General features: G+C 38.0%; 1 protein-coding gene and 1 long non-coding RNA gene across 2 annotated transcripts; one reads left to right on the top strand and one right to left on the bottom strand.

Moving 5' to 3' along the window:
• The first annotated feature begins 1,440 nt into the window (after positions 1-1,440).
• On the top strand, positions 1,441-2,871 carry LOC143875827 (uncharacterized). The gene is made up of 2 exons (XR_013250204.1): positions 1,441-1,697; positions 2,140-2,871. It is a non-coding gene; the product is annotated as an uncharacterized LOC143875827 (long non-coding RNA).
• A 668-nt stretch (positions 2,872-3,539) lies between these two features.
• ATR1 (P450 reductase 1) lies at positions 3,540-23,631 on the bottom strand. The gene is made up of 18 exons (XM_077378003.1): positions 23,238-23,631; positions 14,317-14,376; positions 14,156-14,232; positions 13,990-14,047; positions 13,793-13,876; positions 13,675-13,711; positions 11,975-12,044; positions 11,612-11,806; positions 11,424-11,516; positions 9,556-9,781; positions 9,369-9,452; positions 9,040-9,191; positions 8,864-8,960; positions 8,536-8,685; positions 8,347-8,424; positions 5,790-5,912; positions 5,609-5,722; positions 3,540-3,928 (listed from the first exon to the last, which is right to left on the bottom strand). The coding sequence occupies exons 1-18, from the start codon at positions 23,505-23,507 to the stop codon at positions 3,848-3,850; spliced, it is 2,049 nt and encodes a 682-aa protein (XP_077234118.1). The 5' UTR covers positions 23,508-23,631; the 3' UTR covers positions 3,540-3,847.
• Between the last annotated feature and the right edge of the window lie 2,513 nt (positions 23,632-26,144).

Raw genomic sequence — 26,144 nt, 5'->3', positions numbered from 1 at the left:
ACCTTGTTCAGGTAATTTTTCTCTTTTACTCATTTCACCAATCGATGGTGAAATCAATGTCATAAATATCAATTTCTTATGTTAAAATATAAACCAATCATCCACCATCAATAAAACATGTATATTGGGACGAAGTGATCGATTTGATTTCGTTTTGGCCAAAATGTTTCATTTCGGTTCGGAAAACAATACAGAAACATCCTCTACTCCGTTTCGTCCAGAATTTCATTCTGATTCATTCGTTTCGTCCTTGTTTCGGCCAAAACACTCATTTTTGACAAATAAAATTATAATATTTCCCCTTAATTATTATTTTTGGCTTTACCCTAATTTTTAGCTTTTTAAGCATTTCATAGCCGTATGATGGGTATTTCCATCATCCCTCACCCCAAAAAAAAATTGAAAAACCCTATATAAACCCTCCTAGACTCAATATAAACCCATCTAAACCCTATTAATTTTCTTTATTTTATTGATGTATTGTAATAAATTTAATGTTTAAGTAATAAATGTGTCGTTTAGTAAATTTGGTTCATATCACATATTCTTATATTTTTCTAGCAGTTTTTTTTATATTCTTAAATTTTTTAAACTATTTCTAACAATTGAAAAAAATTCTCCACTTGTAGCGTCCATTCCGAAACGAAATACCAAAATAGCCAAAACATTCTGTTCCACTCGCCAAAACGAAATGGAATGATAACTATGGGTACAATATATCAAAGGTGGGCTAATCATGCATCTTGAATAACAAGTGAAGCACACCACGAATGAGCCTGTAACATATTTTTGGGAAATGATATATTTGCCCCATGTTTTGGGACAGCCCCTTCGAGTGTAAAAGAATAGTCATAAATACAATAGAGGCGACTGCCCGGATAAAAAAGGGGTGAATGTATCACTTCCTTATATTTTAAGTACACATCAAAACAAGGACCGCTCCTAGTTCGACTCTTAAAAGAATCCATTATAGAGATGGCAAGGTATAGAGATCCAGTCAATGGTTATCGTTGCAATGGCGCCATTTTGTTTTAACTGAATGATTAAAACAAAATTGAGGAATGATCCATCTGTGTTATGATTATTGATCTCCACTGTCCATTGGATAGTACTCATGGTGAAATGATGATCCTAACCGTTAAATCACTACTTCATCATCTGTGATTTATATCGATCAGATGTCGGGGCTTACATTTTCAGTAGCTCTATCGACTTGAAAATTATACTAATCAAAATATATGTTAGAATATATCATAGGGATTAACAGCTGACCATTGGATTATTAGGCACTAGATTAGGTAATTATTTATATTAGGCAACTTAGCTGATTAGGAATACCTATCCTTTTTTCTTATCCTTATCACTTACCATATTTATCTCCTGTTTATATAAGGCAACTTAGCTTATTAGGAATACCTATCCATTGCTCTTATCCTCATCACTTACCATATTTATCTCTTGATTGCTCTATATAAGTACTCCTTATTGTTAACGAAAATCATACAAGATTACAGAAAATCTTCTTCCTCATACATATACCAAAGGAGGGGTGTCCCTATTGAAAATGGGGGCTTACATCATCACAAAGCAGTCGGGTAAGAAAGGAGGAAATCAAACCAGCAAGTGGACGCAGGAGATGGCAAATAGAAGGAATACCATTCGGGAGAGATTGGTGAAGATTGATGAATACTCAAGAGGTATCTGTATTTTTTAAAAATTTTAACAATTAAAAAAGTTTCTCCAATTAACGAAATGACAAAAACGTTTCGTTCCACGGACCAAAACGAAATGCCATGAGTAGGCCCGTAACATATTTTGGGGAAATGATATATTGACCCCCTTGTTCTTTTACTTGGGACAGCCCCTTCTAGTATAAAATAGTAGTCATAAATACTCTATACGAGGCTGTCCCAGGTTAAAAAAAGGGGTGAATATATATCACTTCCTTAGATTTTAAATTCACGTCATGATACAACATGTATTTTATTTGCGAGTTTCTGGCCAAAAAATGAATGGTTTAGATCATCCTTTGAAGTGCGGCCTATAGTAGTAAAATCAAACTGAACTCTCTCTCTCTCTCTCTCTCTCTCTCTCTCCTTTCATCTCTCACAAGTGTAATTTGTTTGTAACTACACGCAGGGGCTCAAATGGATCCTTTGGTGGAGAGGGCTAGGCTGGAAAGGGAGAGGGCTAGGCTGGAAAGGGAGAGGGCCCAGTACCAAAGGGTGGTGTCGACTCACCAACTAGAAATGGCTCAGTTGGAAAGGGACATGGCTCACATGAACCTCTTGTGGCGTCAATCCCCATTGCCGGGTGAAAACCGTAATCTTCAACAAGGGCGATTTGCTCTTATTGAACGTGACAATGCTATGTTCCGAAGGGACACTGCGCTGCGCCAAATGGAACTCTCTCTGCTCCAATGGACCAGAAGTCTCTCCCAAAGAGAGACAATTCGCCACGAAAGGGATAGGGCTTGGGCGCAAGCAGAATCAACCCCTCCTCTGCCTGAAACTAAAAAAGCTCGCAAGGAAAGGCTGAGACTCAAATTCGCAGAATGGGAGAGAGTTCAGCTTCAAAAGGAAAGAGAGTGAGTGGAGATACCAATGGGGGTGCGGCCTACATGTTATAATAGGGGTGGAAATATCAAAAGGAAGAGTAAGATAAGAGTTCCCCTGCTCCGTTTGGTTGCCAGTAAAAATTTTGTCCTAGGAATAATCTAGTAAAATTTTCGTCCCATCCCATGTTTGGTTGCCTTTTAGCACTAGAATTTTTTTAATCCCACACTTGTAATGATTGCTTATGTGGTGACATGGACTCCTTGTCCCCTCTTTTTCTTTTCTAGGAAATGATGTCCTCTCTCTTTCTCTCTCTCCTCTCTTCCAATATTTGGTAATGACACCCTTAAATTTTGGCGGGAATTTTAGAATTGTAGGAAAAAAAAAACCTAGCAAATCCCGATGACTTCACTGTTTAGATTAAAAACTCCCTGGGAAAAATGTTTAAGTGTGATAGAACCCAGGCCCGTTCCCTGTTTTATGTGAAATCAAGACCATTGATCAAACCGTTTATAGATAGAATTTGGTTAAACATCTGGATCCGGCCAACCCATGGTCAGTGTACCCATATCCTGAGTTCCAAAGTTCTATTGGATTGTGATCCTGATGTATACACCAAAAGTAGAACGCATGCCTAAGGTGCTAAGGGATCTGAACTGATCATGACTAAGACACAAGTGGACCTGGACCAGATCCGAAGTGGATCCGTTACTACCCCTACCTAGGTGCTCTTGGTATCATACCAAGAAAACATCCCATGCCTAGTAAAAGCCTACAAGCCCAGTGGTTTTTCTTTTCTCGAAGAAAAACCTAAATAAGTCTCGGTAGATCAAAGGTCTTGGATCATTTGTTCAAGGAGTACGGCTATCAGGATCATGACTGGCTTATCACCCTTGGTTCCACCCACATTGATGATTCTTTGACATCCTTAGGTCCAAAACTGAGTATTGGAATAAAATGTACATTTACATACTAATACCGAACTTTTGAATCCAACAGTTTTCATTTAAAAATCTCGTACTTTTGAAATTTATCCATCTGAAATTTGAACCGAACTTTGTTAGTCTTTGAAAGTGTGCACTATGTCTACAGCACAGCAACATTTGCCCATCTTCATTAGCCACTCTTCAGCGCAAACTCATCCCTTTCTTTTTCCACCATCAACCGCTTATAATGAATTTTGGGCATGCCTACTAACAGGGTTGAGGTCGAACAAGATAATAAATAGGGCCAAGCTCTGGCAAGAAGGCTTTGCAGAGAGCCACAATTAAAATAGTGTTGGAAACAAAGAATCACCAAACATCTCTGAGGTATCGTCCTTCCATCTGGAGGTTCTTCACAGTAGCCTCGGCCTTGGATGAATCAGTACACTCCTAAAAACAAATTCCAAGAATGAAATGTGAATTATTGGTTCTGGTTTTTTTTTTCCAAGTTTCATCAGGTAAAGTGTACAACAAAGAGTAAAGAACCAGGCAAGGGATCCTACTGTCTTTACATGAAATAGCTGAGCATACCAGAAGAAATTCAACTTCTATATTTTTGTGGAATATTTCTTATACACATTATGTGCTACTTACTCTTTTTTTGTCTCAGTGATCTAAAATAGTGCGCATTAGCAGCACCCTTCATGTAATACCCAGCACCATGCACACACACATTATAATTATTTCTTTGTGATGGGTGTCTTTATCAAAATTGGGCCAAAATCTTTTTAAACCTGGATGGACTGTTATCAAAAAAGACTTGAGACGTATATTGAAAATTTTTAGTATAAGATTCTAAGATTCGGTGGCATATTTTGGGAATTTTTTGTCAATGGTAGATTAGGAGATGGGACTGGTTTATGATGTGAAGAGTTAGAAATTTTTAAGAAGTTTAGGCCAGATAAATAGGAAGTGGTGTGGCCAAAAGTAGGATGTTGTTATGAGTGACCTAGAGTTGGGAAATTTGAGAACTTTTAAGAATTTGTAGTTGGACATGACAGAATTTGTAGTTGGACATGAAAGAGAGAATTTTTAGAAACTTTAGGAGGTTTTGGAAGTGGAATTAGAGAAAACTTAGAAAGTATCATAGTACTCATGTGGAGGTGTTTTGTTTTGGGGGAAAAAAAGGTAAAAAAAACTTTAGGAAGTGTTGATTGGAAAGAAAGGTTCTGATTAGATAAAATTTGAGGTACTTGGAATCAATTTTTAAATGAAAGTTAATTAAAAGGAAGAATCTATTAGAATCGTTTGGTAAAAGAAGAAAAGAGATTTTAGGAAGTATTGAATGAGAAAGTCTAGGAAATTAATTAGGAGGCTTGGTTTGCGTTAAACGTATGAGATGCGAGAGAGAGAAATCTCATTGGTAGAAAATTCATTATGGTTGGACGGTTTGGCCAAAAGATGGATGAGAGAGAGAGGGAGGGAGGGAGGGAGGGGGAGAGGTTTTAGGAGTTAGTTTTGGGGTTGATAGGATTTTAAGAGAGTTGGTAATCTTGGACTTTATTGGACGGTTAGGAATAGAGATAGAATTAATTACTTAATTTCGGATTGTGAAAGAGAGGAGACGTTTTGGGGAAAAGGGGACTTGAACGATCAAAAATCCTGGGGGCCTTGAGCGATCAAAAATCCTGCACATATGCTTTCTAAAGAACAGAGTTGTAAAAATCAGAATTTACTTATGTCAAAAAAAAAATGCACATATGCTTTCTAAAAAAGGTTGTTACTGTTGCTGCTATGTAAGTAGAAATCAGAATATAACAAGTGGATGGAAAAAAATTTTAAGGTCTCAGAGTCACTATTACACGTATTTTCTAAGGGTGCAACTCGGGTCGATTTTTTGGAATTCAGGTTGAGATTTTACCATAAAATGGCCAGTTTCAGGTTGATTTCAATTTATTTTTTATCAAAAGCTCAACCCCAACGTGACCCAAGTTGAACCCCTAGTATTTTTACTTGAGGAACCCCATGGTGAAAATGGTACTCTGATGAATTGAAAGATAGATGGCTTGAATATGCTAACATTCAAAAGACAAAAATATAAGATGAGATTTATCAAATAATGATGTGTACCTGCTCCAGGATAATAGTGTGCAAAGTCCGGTGGACGTCTCTAGCCATTCCCTTGGCATCACCACATACATAGAGATACCCGTAGCTAGATATTAGCTTCCAGATGTATGATGCCTGCGGAGAAAAAAATCTTGTAAGACTGATCTTATAAAAAAGAGCACATGTGCTTACTGCAACTTACTTTCTCTATCATCTTATGTTGCACATATTCCTTCTTCTGTCCCTCACGAGAGAATGCAACAATCAATTCCGATAAAACACCTTGTTCCACAAAGTAATTTAGCTCGTCTTCATAAATAAAATCCTGCAAACAGAAATAAAAAAGACTGAAAAGCTATCTAACAAAAACACTGATAATTATTTAGCTCATCTTCACAAATAAAATCCTGCAAACAGAGATAAAAAGATGGAAAAGCTATGTAACAAGTACATTGATAATTATTTGCATAGAATCTTACATGCAGATGGTTTTGATGTTAAATATGATTAATTGCAAATCATGTCCAAAGGTTTTATTAAGGCCACTGATATTCGCATGACCATGTTTTGATAATGAGCTCAACTCACCTAGTTTTACATTGTTTACCCAGCTGTTAATGACTAATACAATTCCCAAAAAGTTCTCAGCAGCCAATTAAAAAGTTTAAAGCAAGGTGAGTTCACCCCATTAGCAAAAGATGGTCGTGCGGATATCGATAGCCTTTCTTATTGATATATTAAACGGCTTCTAAAGTACCAAAAATGTCTTAATATCCCATTGCAGATATGATTAGCTTAAAATAGTCTTATTTACAATTTTACATAAAGAACTCATTTCGGTGGCAACTGGAAGAGGCCCGTAATATTATTTTTCCCTCTTGCTGTATGTATCACATGTACATGAATCAGTCATATTTTTTTGAAAGAATTTTTTTTTTTTGAAAGACGAAATCGGTCATATAGTATTTCTATCATCTGGATAGAACTTCTATTCTTGAACTTGTACAAACTAGATTCATGTGATAAAATGGAAAGTACATGGTGTTTGAAATGTCCTTTTCCTGGGTACAGGTGCCCCTATTCCGGTACATATGGGACCCACGCATGTGATCTTCATTGTTCATCTAGTGGGCCCCATCAAAGCCAAAAAATCAAACTGATCAAACGATCCTAACCATCCAATCAAGGACTTCTGAGGACTGCAATTGGACAAAAAAGGACCAAGACCAAAAGTCAACAGGTACAAGTCCTACTTGGCAGTTACGGTTGTCCAATTGGTTTGATTAGGCGTATGGCTTATCCATGATTCGGTGCAAACCGCATACACACGTGCTTTGTGTACCCTGATCAAAATCCAGAACTTTGAAGGAAAAAAAAGTAGCACAGCACCACATTCTCATTTAAAAATATCCTGCACTATTATCAAACAGTACAGATGTGTTGACATGCCCGGTTTGTCAGAATTACAACAGATATAATGATGAGAAGGACATGTTGAAAAACTTCAATCATCCAACAATGATGAAAAAAAATGAAAAAGTTTCTACGATCTAAGTCACTAGTGTCAAAATTCTAGTGATTAAAGGAAAAGATTAAGCTTTTGAACAGATTAACTTCAATGATAAGTAAGATATTCAACTTAAGATACATTCTTCTAGGAAAATCGTGAGATAGAAGCTTTTGAAGTATTTTTTTTAGGTAATCTGGAATCGAACCTGCGGCCTCAACGTTGAAAAACAAAGTCTCAACCATTGAGCTACAGGCCCAACCGCCTTAAGCAATTTAACGTTATCTTTTGAAGATTATCGATGGACGGCTTTTGTAAGTAGGTATGGGACTCTATTCCAAGTATCTCATTCGTCAGAAAGGATTCACCAATACCTTTCAACGATTTCACTGAAGTTGGAAACAGAAGCTGATGAATGCACGCATTCTCAGAAGAACTCAAGGAGTTCTCCTCAACCAAACGAGAACTGATGCATTCGGAAGAAAGAAAAGTTTCTATAAAATTGATGCAGAAACTTTTGAAGAGCATAACATTTCACTAGAACATTGGTGGGAGATTCTTTCACAACAGAATCTGACAAGTGAGATACTGCTGAAGTGTTTGCAGAAACTACTTTTGTCTGACGAAACGATTTCTAAGAAACATATAGCTTGTTTTGAAGCTATTCTCAACAACTACAAATATTTGATGTGTTTTGCAAGAGTTCGTTGTATTGCACCCAGAACTGTGAGTCAAAGCTCAGTGAAGAGAGAATGATAGATTTCTAAAAGAAAAATCAATAGAGGGCTCAAACATAATCTGATTGCAACAAGTTCAGGGATTTTATTGTTATTTTTTTTAGGGAACTTATAATTTTGCTTCTCGTACTGGAGGTTGATATATGTTTGCTTCTCGCACTGGAGGTTGAATGATGACAAAACCTGCTGAAAAGTGAGCCTCCGTGGCTGCTCTGACATGCGATGAGCTGGGACCTCAAAATTGACTCAGAAATGTGCATTTTCAAAATCCAAGAAATTCACTCAAAAAAAAAAAACTACTTTCCTAGTGACTAATAGAAACAAAATAGCAGCATTGCTTTTATGACATGGAGATCACTAAGATGTAGGAAACCACGTCTTTGAAATGTGGGTAATTTTTTGTTTCTGTAAAGATGATGAATGCACATAACAGTAAACAGTCAAGCAAACCACGCCATGCACAAAAAAATTCCCCACGAACAACATATAGATACTGATGAGTGATGACACATTACCATTTTACGATTTCTGCATCCAAAAAAGAGGAGAGCAGGGCCAAGATGAACACCGGCTTCTTTCAATGCCATTCTTTCCTGTAAAAGATAAATCTAGGATTTGCATATATTCTTTTCTTTGATTTTTTAATATATTTTATATTCGTTTCTATATAATCAAGGAATAAAAAAAACACATTGTCCCCAAACCTGCAAGAATCCTCTGAAAGGGGCCAACCCAGTACCCGGACCCACCATGACAATTGGAATTGAAGAATCTGCAGGTAACTTAAAATTTGACTGTCTAACAAAGATCGGAGCCCAGCTACAATCATGGCTTTTCTGAAGAGGAACTGCATGCTATTCATAATGAATACATCTCGTGTTAAATAAGATCCAAGAGAGACCCACGTGCAAGCTTTTAAGGTAAATAGCGGCATAGGTCACACCTCCAGTGACTACTGACCATTACAACATTATAGAAAAGAAAAGATAAATCAATGCATCAGTATCATGAACAAGACATAACAGTCTCTACCTTCATCCAAGTTGAACACACCCCTTTATGAATCCTCCCAGTTGGACTTGGTCCATAAACTAAAGCACAGGTCACATGAATTCGAGAAGGGGCAAAACTGCAAAAAGATGCACATAACTAATGGAGTTTCACTAATAAATAAAAGTGTCCGCAATTGTGCAAAACTAAAATTCCACCTGGAAGAGGACGATATTGAATAATATCGGGGCTGTAAACGTGGGGCTACTGCCGCAAAAAATACACCAAGAGGAGGTTTTGCTGATGGAAATTCTGCCATTACTTCTAGAAGGCTTCTCTGACTTCCGACAACCCATTGTGAATACTCATCCTTTATAAGCAGAACATAAAAGAAAAGAAATAAGAAGATAGAAACAAAGAAAAATGCAGTGTCGTTATGCAAACAAAACAACATGAAGAAACCTGACAAGTTGCTTTACCACAGCAGGAAACAAATTAGTAAAAATATGGAAATTCGGTGACCAAGTTTTGGATTAATTTTACGAACCTTTCCTGCAGGCGATGATAAAAATTTCAGTCTCTCTGCTTCACTAGGTTCGGAAGCATGGGCAGCTAAAGCAACTAGAGCAGCCTGTAATTTGGCAATCTTTAGAACCATACATTCCAAATATACTACACAACGAAATTAAATCAACAAATAAACAATTACAACATTTAATCAGAAAATATATCACCTTTCTAGGAGGATTCAAGAGATCTGCATAATGTGCAAGCGCAGTCTGTAGAGTGCAGGGGCCAGGGAAGGGAGGTGGTAATGAACTTCCAAGGGGTGTGCCATCCTCTTTGTCGGCATGAATAGAAAATAGCAAATCAAGAGATTGTCCCAACAACTTTCCTGCTTCTTCTACAGTGTCGTTACCATTCTCAGCATAAACACCGACATGGTCTCCAGTTTCATATCTGACAAATATTCATAAGCAACTGGAATTTATGTTCAGGTAACAAAGACCCTAGTCTACAAAATTGGGGATTTCATACCTTCCAAAAAAAAAAAATCATGTGAACGAAAACATAGCAATATAATAGAAACGAATCGATGGCGGTGCATAGTCTAGCAACAAGACAGCAAAACTTGTTTGAGCAATTACAAGAAAGGGACATGTAAAACTACATTACTGTGACTGCAGGGTGTTTTGAGTGGGCCTAGTTGCATTTTTCTTTATTTTCTTCCTCTTTAATGTGATGCATCTGATGAACTATTAGTGGTGGGCCCCATTTTTTGTGTTTATTCTTCGGATGTTCTATGCCCCTTTCAACCAAAAGGAGGGTGTTTTGAGTAGTTCTTGAGAGATAATCGAATCAACGAAAAGGAGACCCCCTTTCTCCCCTATCTTCTTCAAAAAAGGTTATTTTTAGTGTCTCTTTACCGGTATTGTGATCAAGACTTTTTGTTGTTTTTTCATTGTGTTTGTGTTTCTTGAACCTATGCCTGTGCCAAATTAGTATCAGAGCAAAGATTGTCCTTCAACATGCCTCCGAGAAGAAGACATGACCGTCATGCTGCAGTTCCCAAGGAGGCTGGATAACAAGAAGAAATAACATACTTGAGGAGGGAGATCATGACAAACCGGATAGCCCAGTTGGAGAATCAATCATAGATTGACGATTCTGAAGAGGAAATGGAACCTTTCATGAATCATTTCCATGATCAGGTCGTACATTCAAATTTCAGCGTATTTGGAGATCCGCAAACATCAAGGCCGATCGATCAGCGCGGTCTGGTGTTAATAGAAATGTGTTGTAACTTTCGATTATCTCCCTCCTTAATTGTGACAGTTTGTTTGCTTTTGTTGAGTTTCTAGTTTTGTACTGAGTACTGACCATCTCAGTCCCAGGCCTCTGGCATTTTTCCTTTAATATATTTATCTTTACAAACCCATGGTCAGTGATGCCATCCTTGCCTCAACCGTAGGGTCTATAGTCAGACCATCCATGCATAATACGGATTTATATTTCCAAATCCAAACTTCATAAATATGATTCCAACAAGAAACCCAATTACCTCTGAGAGATTACCGACCTCAAATTAACCTTTTTCCAAATTAACAAAAGGAGCATACACGCATTGTGGAGTGTTTCCATGCTCTCTACAGTCAACACACATGGGAAGATTCTTTCTTTATTTCCGTTTCTTTGCCTTTTTTCTTTTCTGAGAGAGAGAGAGGGAGGAGGGAGGGGGATTGTTTCCTATGACTCTTTTTGGAAGATTTGGACCAATTATCAGCTTGTCCAGATCTACATGTGAAAAATGAAGGTTACATTCAAAATGGCCAGTTCCTGTTCATCATGGCACTAGGGAATCCTATCAATGCATCACACCAGGGTCATAAATACTAAAGAAACATGTTGATAAGGACACCGACAACACTCACCAAAGTCAATTAGCCAACCTGCTTGAATTGTACTTTCAAGATGATGAGTCAAATTAAAGATAAATGTGTCAACAAAAAATCATAGGTTTTCACATCCTTACAAATATAAAGGTATGACCGTGATAGTTAAATGAATCTATGCCTAAAGACAATAATTCGGCACGACTTACGTAAGACCAGTTCCTGATATGTCAAACTCCAAATGTATGCAAGAGCGGCCAGAATCAGGTTTATGAAGCTCCCTTTGAACAGCGACATTAGCTCTTCAAGACAAAGAACCAACAACAATGTGAAGGGCAGAGACTTTAGTATTGAGGGAAGACATCAAAAAATGCATAATGTGTGTTTAACACAATACCTGCATGGATGGTGAATATCAAATGTGGCATGCCCATTGGCCATATTTAAGTATTTGTCCTCCCAAGCTGAAACAGTGTTATCATGAATTACTAGCCGATATTCAGGAATGACAGCAGTATAAGGAGTAGCAACTGTATTAGCATCATGATCATCTCGAAGTAAATGATCCAATTCAGGCCACAATAACTCCCGCCTAAAACAAAAGAATCGTGAGATTTAGGTTAAGAAATGAAATGATTGCATTACTAAACAAAACTTGTTTCATCTAGGACCTACATTTTCTCCGGTTAAATTCATGAATAGCTAAAATCTTACTGGCAGGAAAAAAGGGAAAATGTGAGATGATGAAAACATTGTGTACCAAGCAGTAAAGTCATCCTCAATGCATTGATCATCATCACCCAGACCCACTGAGATGAGACGCTTTGCACCTAAAGCAAATATTTTACGAATAACCACAATGTTTAGCAACATAAGAAAACATGTCAAACTCAAAGAATATAAGATCACATGCATCATCTAATATACGTCTGGTATAGCTAAATGAAATGTAGGTTTCGGGTGGAAATTTTGGTAGAATTTATGTAAAATCATGAAAATGAATGAAAACATATGGAAATGATAAGCATCTAAGATGGAACTTTAGGAAGTGCTAGAACAAGCACAAATAAACACTCAAAAACCTTCATTAAGCAAAAAAGAACCCATAATGGTTTAACAACATAAAAAACCTATGGATATGCGTTGTCTACATACTAGATTTCACACATTTATTTTTGTTAGGTAAGCACGGATTGAACCTTCGACCTTGGAGTTAAAGAACAAAGCCGTAACCAGTGAGCTAGAGGCTCAACCCTAGACTTCACACATAATTCATATAAATATTTATACATAATACATGCACCATATTTCACATGCAATGTATATAAATATAATTATGTAACACATATTGACATAGCATACCACTAGACCTGGCAAAAAGTGACCCGGACCCGCGGGTCCACCCGGCCCGCTCGTAATTTACGGGGTCTGGGTCACTAGTTAGTTACCCGTTTGAAATTTGACCCGGCCCGTACGGGTCACGTCAAAACTGGGCCGGGCCAGGTGGACCCACGGTGCCCGTGGTTGCCCGTAAAAACCCAAATGATTTAGATTTTATATGGTGTAAGCCCTTATAATCCCGTATTTTTCAGATTGTACTGTACGGACTACGTCTTAGGATGATTTAAACAATCCATGTGATGGAACACAACTTAAATTGGTTGTGCCCCAAAAATCATTTCCTTAGGACGATCCTAGCCCTTTGATCTTTAGAGGTTTACATAAATAATAATATGTGATTCCTACATAGATCAGAGGGCTAGGATCATCCTATGGAAATGATTTTTTGGGCTCAACCTATTTACGTTATTGCCCATCACATGGACGGCTTGGATCATCCTATTATAGTGTGGGAATAAAAACAGCAAAAAAAAAAAAAAAAACAGGGTGACTTGCAGTTCCACCCGGCCCGTACGGGTGGGGTCTGGGTTCACCAAATTGTGACCCGTAAAATTCCGGGTCATTTATGAACCCGGCCTGTAAGACCTGGCCCTGTACGGGTTGGGTGAAACCCAGCCTGGCCCACTCGTTTGCCAGGTCTACATACCACTAATACAGTTGCAATTTTGGTTTCGGTATACATTTTGGTTTCAATATGCATTTCGGTGGGGATGGAAACGGAAACATTTCGACCATTTTGTGTCAGTTGCAGTGGAAATTTAAAACTGTGGACATGAAGTGCCGGTTTTGTAATTTTTCCCGATTAGGTGTCTCTTGTCTTGTCCCCCTCGGACATTTTGTTTGAAGTTTCTTTTGTTTATTATAAAGCACTTGCTTGAAAAAAAATGCATCTAGGTATGATAATCTTGAATACAAGAACAGAAATACAACTATTTTATAGCCAGAAGTATAAGATGTACGAGGGAAGCTTTAGAAACTAGAAAAACAAGGCATCATAATAGATAACAGTATTTACCAAGGGAATACAAGTACAGAAAATAAATTAGAGACAAAGTATACCCTGTTCTTTAAGTCCTTCATCCACAACATTTGCAATCTGTTTCATCAGGGGGGTTATCAACTAATGACACCAAAATGATGACAGAAATGTACTTTCTCTAGGTAAAAGATATAGCACCTTATTAAAATGCTCATACTGGCGATTGCCCAGCCCAAAAACACCATAAGTGAGGTGCTGAAGCCAGACACCCCTTTCATTTCCCTGAGAAAAAAGGACAATATTCTGTCATTTTCAATGATAAACTTGAAAGAAGAGGCCATCTACCCCTGTATGTAATAAGAGAATAAGTGTAATAAGCTGTCACCAAAAATCACCTCCGTAAACCATTTATAAAATCTTGCAGCATTGTCAGTTGGTTCACCGTCACCATAACTGCAATATCAGGCTTGAATAATACAAATGAGCAATAACTTCCAAGAGAAGGAACAAAACATTCAAAATATATAATAAATAGTTATTAGGTTAAAGTTCTTTTCTTACGTGGCTAACATGAAAAGTGCTAAACTCTCTTTCTTCAATTTCTCCTCATATTGATCATCGTCAACTGCATAATCATCCTACATTAAAAGTACAATTATATGGTTAGAAGATAACTGAGGTAGATCTCATGCAAAACAGTCAGCAATTTCCATGCCATATACCAGGTCAACGACTTTGAAAACAGCTTTGTCATATCTTGCCTTAGCTTCTTCCACCAAAGCCTGTCATAAGAGAAATTTTGTTGAGTTAGGCCGATATATGTAGTTTCACAATTTCATTGAGTTAATAAAAGCAAAACGATAAGAACTCTAGTTAGTTGTATTATGTATATTCACTTGTTTAATGTGTGTGTAGGTTGTATAGTCAACCATAGATGAAATCTCACACCCAGAGCATAATGACAAAGACTAATTATCCATCCGTAAATCACTTTTTGAGACTATATGAAACATGAATAGCTTTTGAAATCAAAACATTGAGTAAGGCCAACATGCATTTCATAATTTCATTGAGTTAATAAAAACATTATCTCAAAATGACCTACATTAGTGAAATGAAATTAAAATGCTACCATATTTGTCAACTCGCTGGACTGTGTCTTCTTTGAACGAAGAAATTAAAGCATTTACTCATACAAATGAATCCGAAGTCCAAGATTTCCTTGTTGGACTGCATTTTTTTTTTCACGAGTCATTCAATGGTAGACTCGAAATTAAGAGGACTTTTCCAATGTTATTGCATGGCTAAGTTGGACAGCCATTGCCAATAAATATTTGCTTCTGTAAATGGGGAAATTGTTGGCTGAAGTAAGGGATAGGACATATCCATGGTTTTAAATTTCCACCAAAGACGACACGAAACAACCAAAATGTTTCCGTTTTCATCTCTACCAAAAGTTGAAACTGAAACTGAAACTAAAACGACCGAAATGCATGAACCAATCTTTATTATATAATTATAATAATGGTAGACAATACCAATCTTTATTATATAATTATATTTATGTGAATTGCATGTGCAATGTGGTGTGCATTGTTTTGAAAATCTTACGATTTACGATTCAAATCAAATCTTATGGATAACGATTTGATTCCCACGATTGAATCTTAATTTGGATGAATCTCATGATTTTCTAATGAATCTTATGATTCGATCGTAAATCATATGATTGTATGAATTCATGCAATTTATCCCAATTAAATTTTGTATAAATGAAAATAGGATTTTCTTTTGAAAGACGTACGCTTATCCTTTTGCATTAAAGAAAGACTTCAAAAACCATCTCATGAGAATGAAGAAGACAAAGAAAGAGGAGTTCCAAAGAATCGATCTATTTACTTTGAACCAAGTCAAGCACAATGCATGTGCCCGGGGATATTACTTGAGGAGGGAGGCAACTATAATAAAGACAACACCGATGACTTACCAATTTTTTATAATTGATATTTGTCAGATGTGAGTTTTTGAGAATTAATATGATCTTGTGTCTTATTATTTTTAAGATTATTATCCAATATACATGGGTTTGGATGGGTAAGAGATGATTAGTATGTGACAATTTTGTTAGGAAACAATTCGTATTATGATATTGAATAACTAATCATGATAGTTTAATTAAATGAGATTTGATAGGGACCATCGCAGAAGGCATTTTGCGGGCCAGCTGTTGCATGAGAGAGCAGCCAGATAGGCTCACTTTTCAATAGAGTTTGTCTTATTCATTTAATTCATCTGAAGGGGCCGCTCTCATGAAACAGCTGGCCCGCAAAATGCCTTCTGAGATGGTCCCTAGCAAATCCCTAATTAAATTAATGGATTTGAATTAAAATGAATAATTGACTATTTTCTTATTCTCTGATTTGTTTTCATTTTTTAATATTTTTTGATATATATATATATATGAATGAATCTTACGATTTACTATACGAAATGATTAAACCCCTATTACGATTTACGATTTGATTCTGATTTTAAAAACATTGGTGGTGCATGTATTATGTATAAATATTTATATGAATTACATGCGAAATATATGAACTAAATTATTAGATTTGAGCGACAGTGCATGTCACTAAGTATTCAATATTTTTAGGCCATTATGGCTGTATTGTTTATGTGAATGTTTCTTAAAGTAGCATTTCCTGTAGTTTCATCTTTAAATTCTATCATTTGATATGTTTCCATACGTTTCTATGATTTTACAGGATTTCCACTGAATTTTTTAATTTTTTTTAAATTGACAAATATATTCATGCTAGCAAAATTTACAATGGGACCGGTAGTCCCACTAGATTTACATAGTATGAATTGCCCAGGAGCATTCTTCTTGGCCCAAAGGAAAAACCCTTACCCCTTACATTACCCAATAACCTCAATTGTATCGAATCCAACCAAAAAGTGCCATATTGTGGGGCCCACCAAGTCAAGATCATGACCTGCCAAGTCACACAGACTTCTCCACCACATTCCGAATTCGATTTTCAAAAATCCCGCAAAAAAGCCAAGAGCTATCGTGTGCCCCTTACCGTGCACGATAGCCAACCACTCAACAGCCTCGTCGGATCTCCGGCGGCCTCCACCTCGTCCCACTACCAATCACCAGTGGGTCATCCTCCCCGCCGACGACCACCTCCTTTTCCACAGTTACCACCTCCAGCCCCTCCTACATCTCCACAAAAGCCATCTTAGCCGGGGGTGTCTCAAACTCTCAGTCATCGCCACCGTCATCAAGAATCTGGCAATCTTCTTTGCCACTAGCCACCACGCCCGCCCTCAGGCCTTTAGCCACGATCTTGATTCCGAAGACCACGGCCTCCTACAACCAAGCCTAGCTACCCCATTGCTAATCCGGCAATCCACAGCCTTCCAGATCCTCCACGGCCTCCAGATCCGATAATCCAAGGCCTCCACGGCCTCACTCCACCTATAGCCGCCCTTCCACGGCTCCGGATCCAGCAACCCACGGCCTTTCACGGCCTCCGACAACCTCCGTTGTTTTCATTGGCTCCAGATCCAGCTTCACAGCCTCCACGGCTCTAGATCCGGCCTCCACGGCCCCAGATCTAGCCACCACGGAAGAGCCATGCTCCAGATCTAGCCACCACGGAAGAGCCATGCTCCAAATCTGGCCTCCACAGTTCCAGATTCGGCCTCCACGGCTCATCTTTTGCCAGCAATGCGGAGAGACGAGAAAGAGGGGGCGAGAATCAAATAATACAAAGGAAGAGAGGGGGGACGGGGGAGAGCCAGTAATGGGGAGAGACGAGAAAGAGAGGGCGAAACTCAAAAAATACAGAGAAAGAGAGAGACAAGAGAGAGGGGGAGACGGGAGAGAAAGAGAGAGGGAGAGGGAGGGGGGACGAGAGAGGGAGACGAGATAGACGAGCGAGAGAGAGAGAGAGAGAGAGAGAGAGAGAGAGAGAGACCGCCTCCCTCTCTAGGGCATCCGTCGACCTAGGGAGGGAGGCGCTGTAAATCGCCTTTTTTCACCTTTCTTTTCGCCCTTCAATTACTCTATTATCTAGGACTTCTCCACTGAATTTTCCATCCGAAACCAAAGCATTTTCATTTCCGTGGTAACCGAAACCAAAATTTAAAACCTTCGACATATCTCTTAGACATATCCCAAGAAGCACAAATGATCTAGCAGACAGACTAGGCCGCATTCATTGACAAAAATATAGGCAACGGTTCGCATTCATTGACAAAAATAAACATTAATGGGTGCTAGAATTGCGTGATAGGCGTGATATTTGGGCAGACACTGAATTCATGTACTTTCAGTGTCGGCCCCGGCCGAAATTTTCATTTTTAATTTTGTTTTTCAAAAGTTTCCACTTTTTGCCAAAATTTCAGCTGAAAATTCCAAAATTTTGGCAATTTCGGAAAAAAATTCGGCCACAACCTAAATTTGATTTCTTTTACCGAATTTCAACTGAAAAATTAGGCCACAACCAAAACCAAAGTTTCAATCCTTGGTGGGCATGCCTCGTCGATTTATGATAGGGTTGCACCCAACCGAAGCATTCCTCTGCCTAGTTATATGCTCAAAGAGGTGCTTTTATTTTCATTTAGTATTACTAAACATGTTTATGTTTAATTTCTTTTCTGGAAACTCAAAGAAATTATAAATTCAATAGTTAGTTAACATATACTCTTCTGAATGGGCGAAGTACCCGTGTTAGACACGTCTCCGATTCCAATATTTCAGCATTTGCGGCGACACTTCTAAGTCTCTTTTATTTGTTTAACCTAAATACTACCACAAGTTCCACAACTTTACAATCATTGCATGTTTTGAGTTTTATTCATCCTAATAGTAAGTTTTGTAAATGAAAATAAAACATTATATTTACTTAACAAATTAATATATTACTTATTATACCATTCAAATATATATATATGAGGAAACTGTTGGTGAGCTTAAGCTCACCAAACTTATGGTGAGCTAGCTTGCCCAATCACATGGGTCCCACATTTTGGGGAGTGATCCAAACCATTCATTTGCAAGGCCTTATCATAGATAGGGGTTGTGTCTGTCCATTTTTGTCCTCCACAAATGGAGGGGTTAGGATGATCCTATGGAGCTGATTTTTGGTACACCCCCCCATCTATGTAAGGGACTTTCAAATGAATGCTTTGGATCATCCTAACAAAGTGGGCCCCCATGTGATTGGGCAAGCTAGCTCACCATAAGTTTGGTTAAGCTCACCAACAGTTTCCTCATATATATATATATATATATATATATATATATATATATATATATATATTTAAAATGATAATTAATTAATATATATATATTATATATTACTTAAGTATATATATATATATATATATATATATATATATATATTACTTATTATACTTAAAATTACAATTAATTAAAATATTTTGGCAAATCCATGAATCATTCTTTTTGAGGTTTGCCGAATCCAACAAACTTTACCCATGTCGGACTCTAACATTAGTATCCACACTGATGCAAAATAGTTGTATCGTCAATCACAGTGTTTTGATTTTTGGTATATTATACGCGTATAATATTATATCGTGTAGTCCAATTATTGGCAAAGCCTCACAGCAGACGACCCAATTTTAGAATTCCACTTTTTCCTAATTATAGTAAATTAGAGCAGTGTTTCAAAATGCAGATGTAGGTCAAAATGCGGCTGAAGAAGATCACTTATGTGACTGGATTTTTAAATGCACAATCAATTAAAAACTCTATAAATAGCCTTTTCTCTACCTTCTTATCCTCCACCTTCACATAAGTGATTCTCATTCTTTCTCTACTTTCACTTACATTATCTATTCTACTAAATTTCCTACAAGTTTACCCTCTTCTTCAACTCAATCCAAGTCTATTTTGGAGCAAAGGGAAGGCATACATTCAACTTACCACTACAAGGTCAAGAAGTCAAGAACTATTTCCAAAGGCTTATTTCAAGTGAGTGAAGGCTAATTTTTTCTTCTTCTCTTCAACTCAAGTTCAACCTCAAGGTTCTCTTTATTTCTTTCCATTTCCTTTCTTTTATTTCTTACTTCATTTGTTTGTTGTCCCCTTCTACTTCATTTTTTTGTAATTTGTTTCAATTTTCTTTCTTCTAATTCATTTTTCCCCTTCTTCTACTTCATTTCAGAATGAGTGGGTCGGGCTTTACGGTACATTGGTTTCGGGTCAAAGAAATAAAATAACTTGCATATTCTGTGGCAAAGTCATATCGGGTGGAGGTATAACCCGCTTGAAAGAACATTTAGCGGTTGTTCCTGGTGAAGTAGCATCATGTAAAAAAGTGACTGAAGATGTAAAATATCGAATGAAGCAACTTTTAGATGTAAAGAGAAAAGAAATGGCTAGGATGAGCGTATCCAGAGCAAAGGTTGGAGGTTTTTATGGCACACCAGACGAAGAAGAAGAGCAGGATGAAGAAGACATTGGGACACAATTGCCTCAAGTCCCTCAACGAATAGGTAAGGAAGTTCTTGTAGAACCGAGTGGTACAAAAAGGAAGAAGAAGAGAATCACAGGAGGGTTCAGGAATTTCTTTGCACCACGAACAACCCCTGGAGCCCAGCCAAGCATTAAAAGTGCTTTGGCTACTAAAGAAACAATGGATAGAGCAGACATGGCGGTTGGCATGCTTTGCTACGATGCTAATCTCCCTTTCAACGTTGCCAATTCACCTTTCTGGCAACCTATGTTTGATGCTGTGAATGCCGTGGGTTCGGGTTATAAGACACCTACTTATCATGCTTTAAGGGGTCCCATTTTGAAGAATACAGTGGATGAGTAAACAACTACTTTGAAGAGATTAAGATGTCATGGAGATACACTAGCTGTAGCATTATGGCAGATGAATGGACAGACACCGAACAACGTTCCCTAATCAACTTTTTGGTGTACTGCCCTAAAGGAGTCATATTCCTCAAATCCGCTGATGCATCTGGCATAGTGAAGAATGCCGATGAATTATACAATATCTTTGCAAAGATTGTCGGAGAGGTGAATCCGGAATATGTGGTGCAATTTGTAACTGACAGTGAGCCAAGTTACAAAGCTGCTGGGAAAAGACTAGAAGCCGCGTTTGGTACATTCTTCTGGACTCCGTGCGCAGCTCATTGCTTAGATCTCATCTTGGAGCATATGTGCAAACCGACTGTATTCCCTCACATAGCAACCACAATTGAGAGGGCTCGAACGATTATAAAGTTCATCTACAACCATGGAAGCCTCTTGAATTTGATGAGGAAGAAGTTCACATGTGGGAAGGAGCTGTGCCGCCCTGCTGCAACCAGATTTGCTACAAATTTCATTAGCATACAAAGTCTGGTGTTGAATCGGAAAGCACTTCAGCAGATGTTTGTGTCTGATGAGTATAGTACTAGTAGGTTTGTCCAACACCCACTGAGTGAAGGGGTAGTTAGTACTGTGTTGGATAAATCTTTTTGGGACCAATGCAAGTACATTCTAAACATCAGCGAGCCTTTAGTGAGAGTGCTGCGCTTGGTAGATCGGCAGGACAAACCGGCGATGGGTTACCTATATGAGGCCATGGATAAGGCCAAAGAGAACATCAAGGAGAGGTTGAAGAGAAAATCAGATTACAATCCCATCAGGAGGATCATCGACCAAAGATGGGATAGGCAACTCCACAGTCCCCTCCATGCAGCAGGATATTTTCTTAACCCTGCTCTCTTTTTCACTCCTACCTTCTCTAGGCACAGTGAAGTAACCAGAGGCTTGTTGGCATGCATCACTCGACTGGTACCTGATGAAGGTACAGAAGACCTCATCACCAATCAGATTGAGAATTATCGAGAGGCTAAGGGTATGTTTGGAATGAAGTTTGCAATCCGCAACCGAACGAAGTTGGGACCAGGTATATTTGAATTTTTTTGTTTAATTAAGTATAATTCATTTTAACTTTCAGTTTCTCAACAAATAATGCTTTACTATTTGTTACTTTACAGTTGCATGGTGGAATCAATTCGGAGGTGACGTGGAAGAATTACAGACCTTTGCGATCAGAATCCTCAGTCAGACCTGCAGTGCGACTGGGTGTAAAAGGAATTGGAGCACCTTCGAACACATTCACTCTGCAAAGAGAAATAGGTTGGAGCACTAGAGATTAGATGACTTGGTGTATGTCAATTACAATCTTAAGTTTCGAGAAAGGTATACAACGTAATATAATGTTTTCAACTCTCACCTCATCACTTTAAGCTTTAAGTTTAACCTTTGACATTAAACTTAATGTTTTCCTTTTCAGAGACTTGTTGAGGAAATCATCTACCACTAGTGACCCTTTGGGCATAGACCATCTGGATGTCATGATGGATTGGGTTGCAGAAGAAGAAGATGTCATATTCACGCCGGAAGACATTGGGTGGGAAAATCTTGAAGCACCTACTGCTGTGGTTGGGTCCAGGGACGACGACGACGACTTTCTCATGCCTCTTGAAGAAGATGTCCCTACTGGTGGTCCAGGTGGTGATCACGACGACGACGAAGAAGACATTGAGTATAATCATCCGGGTTATGATGACTGAGAGTTGTTGCTACTAGCTATTGTCTATGTTTCACTTTCATGTATCTTTTTTTTTATGTTTTTCTATGTATCATACTATCAGTTGGACTTGTGCAAGACTTTATGTGTTTAAGTAATGAATATGTCTTTTGGGACACATATTTTGGACTATTTATTAGTTTTTCATCTTTTTCTATTGATTTTTTTTTTTTGGATTTTTCTCATATTTTTTAATATAATTTTTGTGTGAACGAAAAGTTTCGACCGAAATGCACCGAAATGACCGAAATCCCATCGAAATTCCGTTTCGGTGGCCAAAACGAAATGGCGACCGAAACGGAATTTACAACTATGATCCCAACTTACCTGCCCCTAAAAAAAGACCCCTCCAAGTTCATCTTGGTGATATTTGGTGAAGGGGCTCTCCACCACACAAATTTTCTAAAGGATTCATTAGCCGACCCCAATTAGTTTGGGACAAAGGCTTAGTTGAGTTGAGTTGTATTCTATCTCCAATGATTTCTCTCCACTTGTGGTGAAGATCATTAATGTCGTACCCCATGAATTCCTTTCTTCTGATGGACCAATAGATGATTCTAACCTCACTGACGATCCTACCTCCAAAATTCCTCTATTCATTTCAAGCCAAAGAACCCAAAACTAAAAGTATCTTCAGATGACAACAAAATCGTCCCATATTGAAAATAGGATGAATTTATGTTAACCCTATTTACTAATGGAACTCGAAGACCTATCTGGATCTTTCATATCTGTTTCAAGCCTTTCTAAAGATAAGATCAACAAAAAATTCCGCTAAATTTTCTTTCACTGTTGATTGATCAGTGGATTCAATACAATTTCTAAGCTTCTCAAGACAGAGAAATATGTTAATCCTATTTACGAATGGGACATTAAGACCTAAACCAAAAATTCCACTAAATTTCCTTAAATTTTCTTTTGCTAGTAATTAATCAGTGCATTCAATTCAATTTCTAGGGTTATCAAGGCAAAATAAATCGCATCTTCAATCAAACGAAAACCTAAAAACATACCTTGGCAAATCCCTCAGCAGTTCCTGTCTGAGTACCGTAAAAAATCGTGACCTTGGTTTTGCCAGGATCTTCTTCAAGCTCCAAATCTTCCGTTATCTTCAAGGGTTTAGGAGAATCGACGAGCTTCGAAGGCTTATCACCAACAGAAAATCTCACCCATAGAAAGAACGCGATAAAAATTGCAACGGAGGTCGTTAACATCAGGATAATCGGATCTGATCCGAGAGAAATCCCAAAGAAGGATTCGAGAGAGCTCGAAATCGAAGACATGGTACGAGAAATTTGAGATCCGAAAAGCTGCAGAGATTGAAGCCCTAGATATGATGGAGATTGTCTGAGATTCGGGCTTCTTCTCTGAGCTTCCAAAACCCTGAGAGAGAGAGAGAGAGAGAGAGAGAGATTTTTCCACTGTTACCAGAAATATACGGGGAAGACGGTGGTGTTGAAATGACTATTTTGCCCTAGATCCTTGATGAACGGATATACCCTTACTATATGTGTGGACCATATGGTGGCCGGCCGTGCATGCACGTGTAGCACAAAAAAACAGTGGGGCACACTTTTCTTGGGTGATCCAAACCATTCATTTATTGGGCCCTGACCAAGATAGGGTGTGCCCAAAAAATCTTCTCCAAAGGATGATCCTAACCTTCCGATCTTTGGAGTTTAAAATTGACGGTATAGATAGAAACCTTTAAACCTCGACATATCCGACGGTTAGGATCATCCTATGGAGAGGAGTTCTAGGGCACACCCTATCTAAGATAGTTACAGATCGGAAGGTTAGGATCACCCTATGGAGAAGATTTCTCGGGCACTCCCTATCTACGACAAGGCCCAATAAATGAATGTGGCCCCACTGTTTTATTTTTTAGAAAAGTACGAAATGTGTGTAAAAGTTTTGAGAAATCACATATTTCGTGTACTTTTAAAGCAACCAGCAAACACCAGAGATTCTTCAAAATAGGGTAGGAAAAAGACCCCAGTGCCCTTCTGACGTCAATAGAGTTTTCGTATGTTGCCATTCCTGACAAATTCACAACCCAACGTCTATCATTATCTTTAAAGTAATATTTTATTATTTTTCACTTATCTTTTGGATGAAAACGGCTACGTTATTGAATACTAGTGGACAACTCGTGAGATAGGGCAAAATATAACTAATTCGCTAAAATTTTGCTAATATACGTAGGATATTGAGAGATATAAACAATTTTGCTAAAATCATGGGACATAGTGGAGATTTTTTCTCCAATAAATAGAAACAATTTTGCTACAAAACATGGGATATGGTGAGATTTTTTCTACAATCCAAATATATCACCTTATAAAGAATTTTACGTTTTTTGAGGAGGAGTGCCACGTGGCGCACCCACATCCTCCAAGATTCTGTTTTACACATCTCTTTTAGTTGAGAACGGCGATGTTATTAAATATTTTATTATTTCTCACGTCTCTTTTGCCTTAGAATGGAGACGTTATTAATATTTTATTATTTCTCACGTCTCTTTTGGCTAAGAACGTTGTCAGATTCTACTGTACGCTGCCAGAATATCAAGTAAGCCGCTGGTTTCAAGAAACACCCACCGTTCAAAGATATCAAGTACGCAGCCGGATTCAAGGAACACCCATCATTCAAAGATATTTAAGTACGACGCCGGATTCTAGAGATGCTGCCGGAATATCGAGTACGCCGCCGGATTTTCTGGGTTTAACATGTGTTCCAAACATATCGAGTACACCGCCAGATTTTAGAATACGCCGGCAGAATTCAGGGGTACGCTGACAGAAATAATGGGTACACCGGCGGAATCTCATACAGAGAGGCGACGGTATTGTTAGAAGACGCCACCGTTCCATATTGATGTTCACATGTCGTGGATCCGACCGTCTATGCATATTGGCGACGGCCAAGATTTAAACGAACCCAAGGGACTCTGGGTTCAAAGGAAAATTTCAAATCCAAACCAAACCAGCTGTGTACAGAGGTGCCAACGTTCAAAAAAAAAAAAAATTAACACGTGTAAAGTATCCATCCGTCTCTGGTTATTTCCGACGGCTAAGATAGAAACGAACCCAATGTTATGTCGGTTCAAATACGCATTCAGATGAACCAAAAGAAGCCCTGTGAAATACTCCAATTTAATGGGTAATAATGAAAAAGAAAGTTGAAGGATGTTTTTGTTGATGTCATAAGGGTATTAGGGTATTTTTACCACCCATTTTTGAAGAATCACCTATGTTTGATGCTTGTTTTAACATGTCCCTTCAATCCGTAATTTCTGGAAACTACTACCACATTCCGTACTTTTCTCTTCATTTTTTGGGCTTGCACGTGCGCATGCACGGCTGGCCAAGGATATTAAATTCTCCTTCTTAGTTGACTTGTTGCATTTTATTCTTGGAAATTAATAAAATTATTCAAGGCATTCTTGTCTAATAAGTTATAACTTTTATAAGTAGAAAATGAAGGGCTAATATCGTAATTTCGAAAAGAAAACCAGAGTTCGAGACACTGGACTCAGTCGACACCGAAATAACCGATTTTTAAACCTTGTGATTATGACCGTTCATCATGTAGCCACCCTTAGACAATCCCAGATTAATGGTTCTAATTGCTTATCTACTGTTAGTAAGTACCCACGATTGAGTTCTTTCTTACAAAACCCCTCTTAACTGGAAGAATATGATAATCCGAATGATCTAATGTCCTACAAGATCAACGGTTCCAGACCCACATTCCCTATGCATTGTGGGCCCCCAAAGAAAATATTGTTATTTCTTAAGAAATCAAAACTATGAAACTGGAAAGGTGAAAAGCATGCTCTTTTTTTTTTTTTTTTTTAAATGTTAGTTGGGTGAAGGAAGTGGAATGAAAGAGGTTAAATGGTTTCTCTACTTCTAGAG

Source organism: Tasmannia lanceolata, unplaced genomic scaffold, assembly GCF_043159265.1.
Source record: "Tasmannia lanceolata isolate RefF3 unplaced genomic scaffold, GAP_Taslan_0.1 ptg000004l, whole genome shotgun sequence".
In the NCBI taxonomy this organism is placed as follows: domain Eukaryota; kingdom Viridiplantae; phylum Streptophyta; class Magnoliopsida; order Canellales; family Winteraceae; genus Tasmannia; species Tasmannia lanceolata.
This window is presented reverse-complemented; position numbering and strand designations above follow the sequence as displayed.

Coding starts and splice junctions, on each gene's coding strand:
- ATR1 (XM_077378003.1), bottom strand. CDS start 23,507: ATGTCTTCGATTTCGAGCTCTCTCGAATCCTTCTTTGGGATTTCTCTC. Junction 13,877..13,989: donor TTTATAAATGGTTTACGGAG/GTGATTTTTGGT, acceptor CTTTTTTCTCAG/GGAAATGAAAGGGGTGTCTG. Junction 9,192..9,368: donor TATCATCGCCTGCAGGAAAG/GTTCGTAAAATT, acceptor CTGCTTATAAAG/GATGAGTATTCACAATGGGT.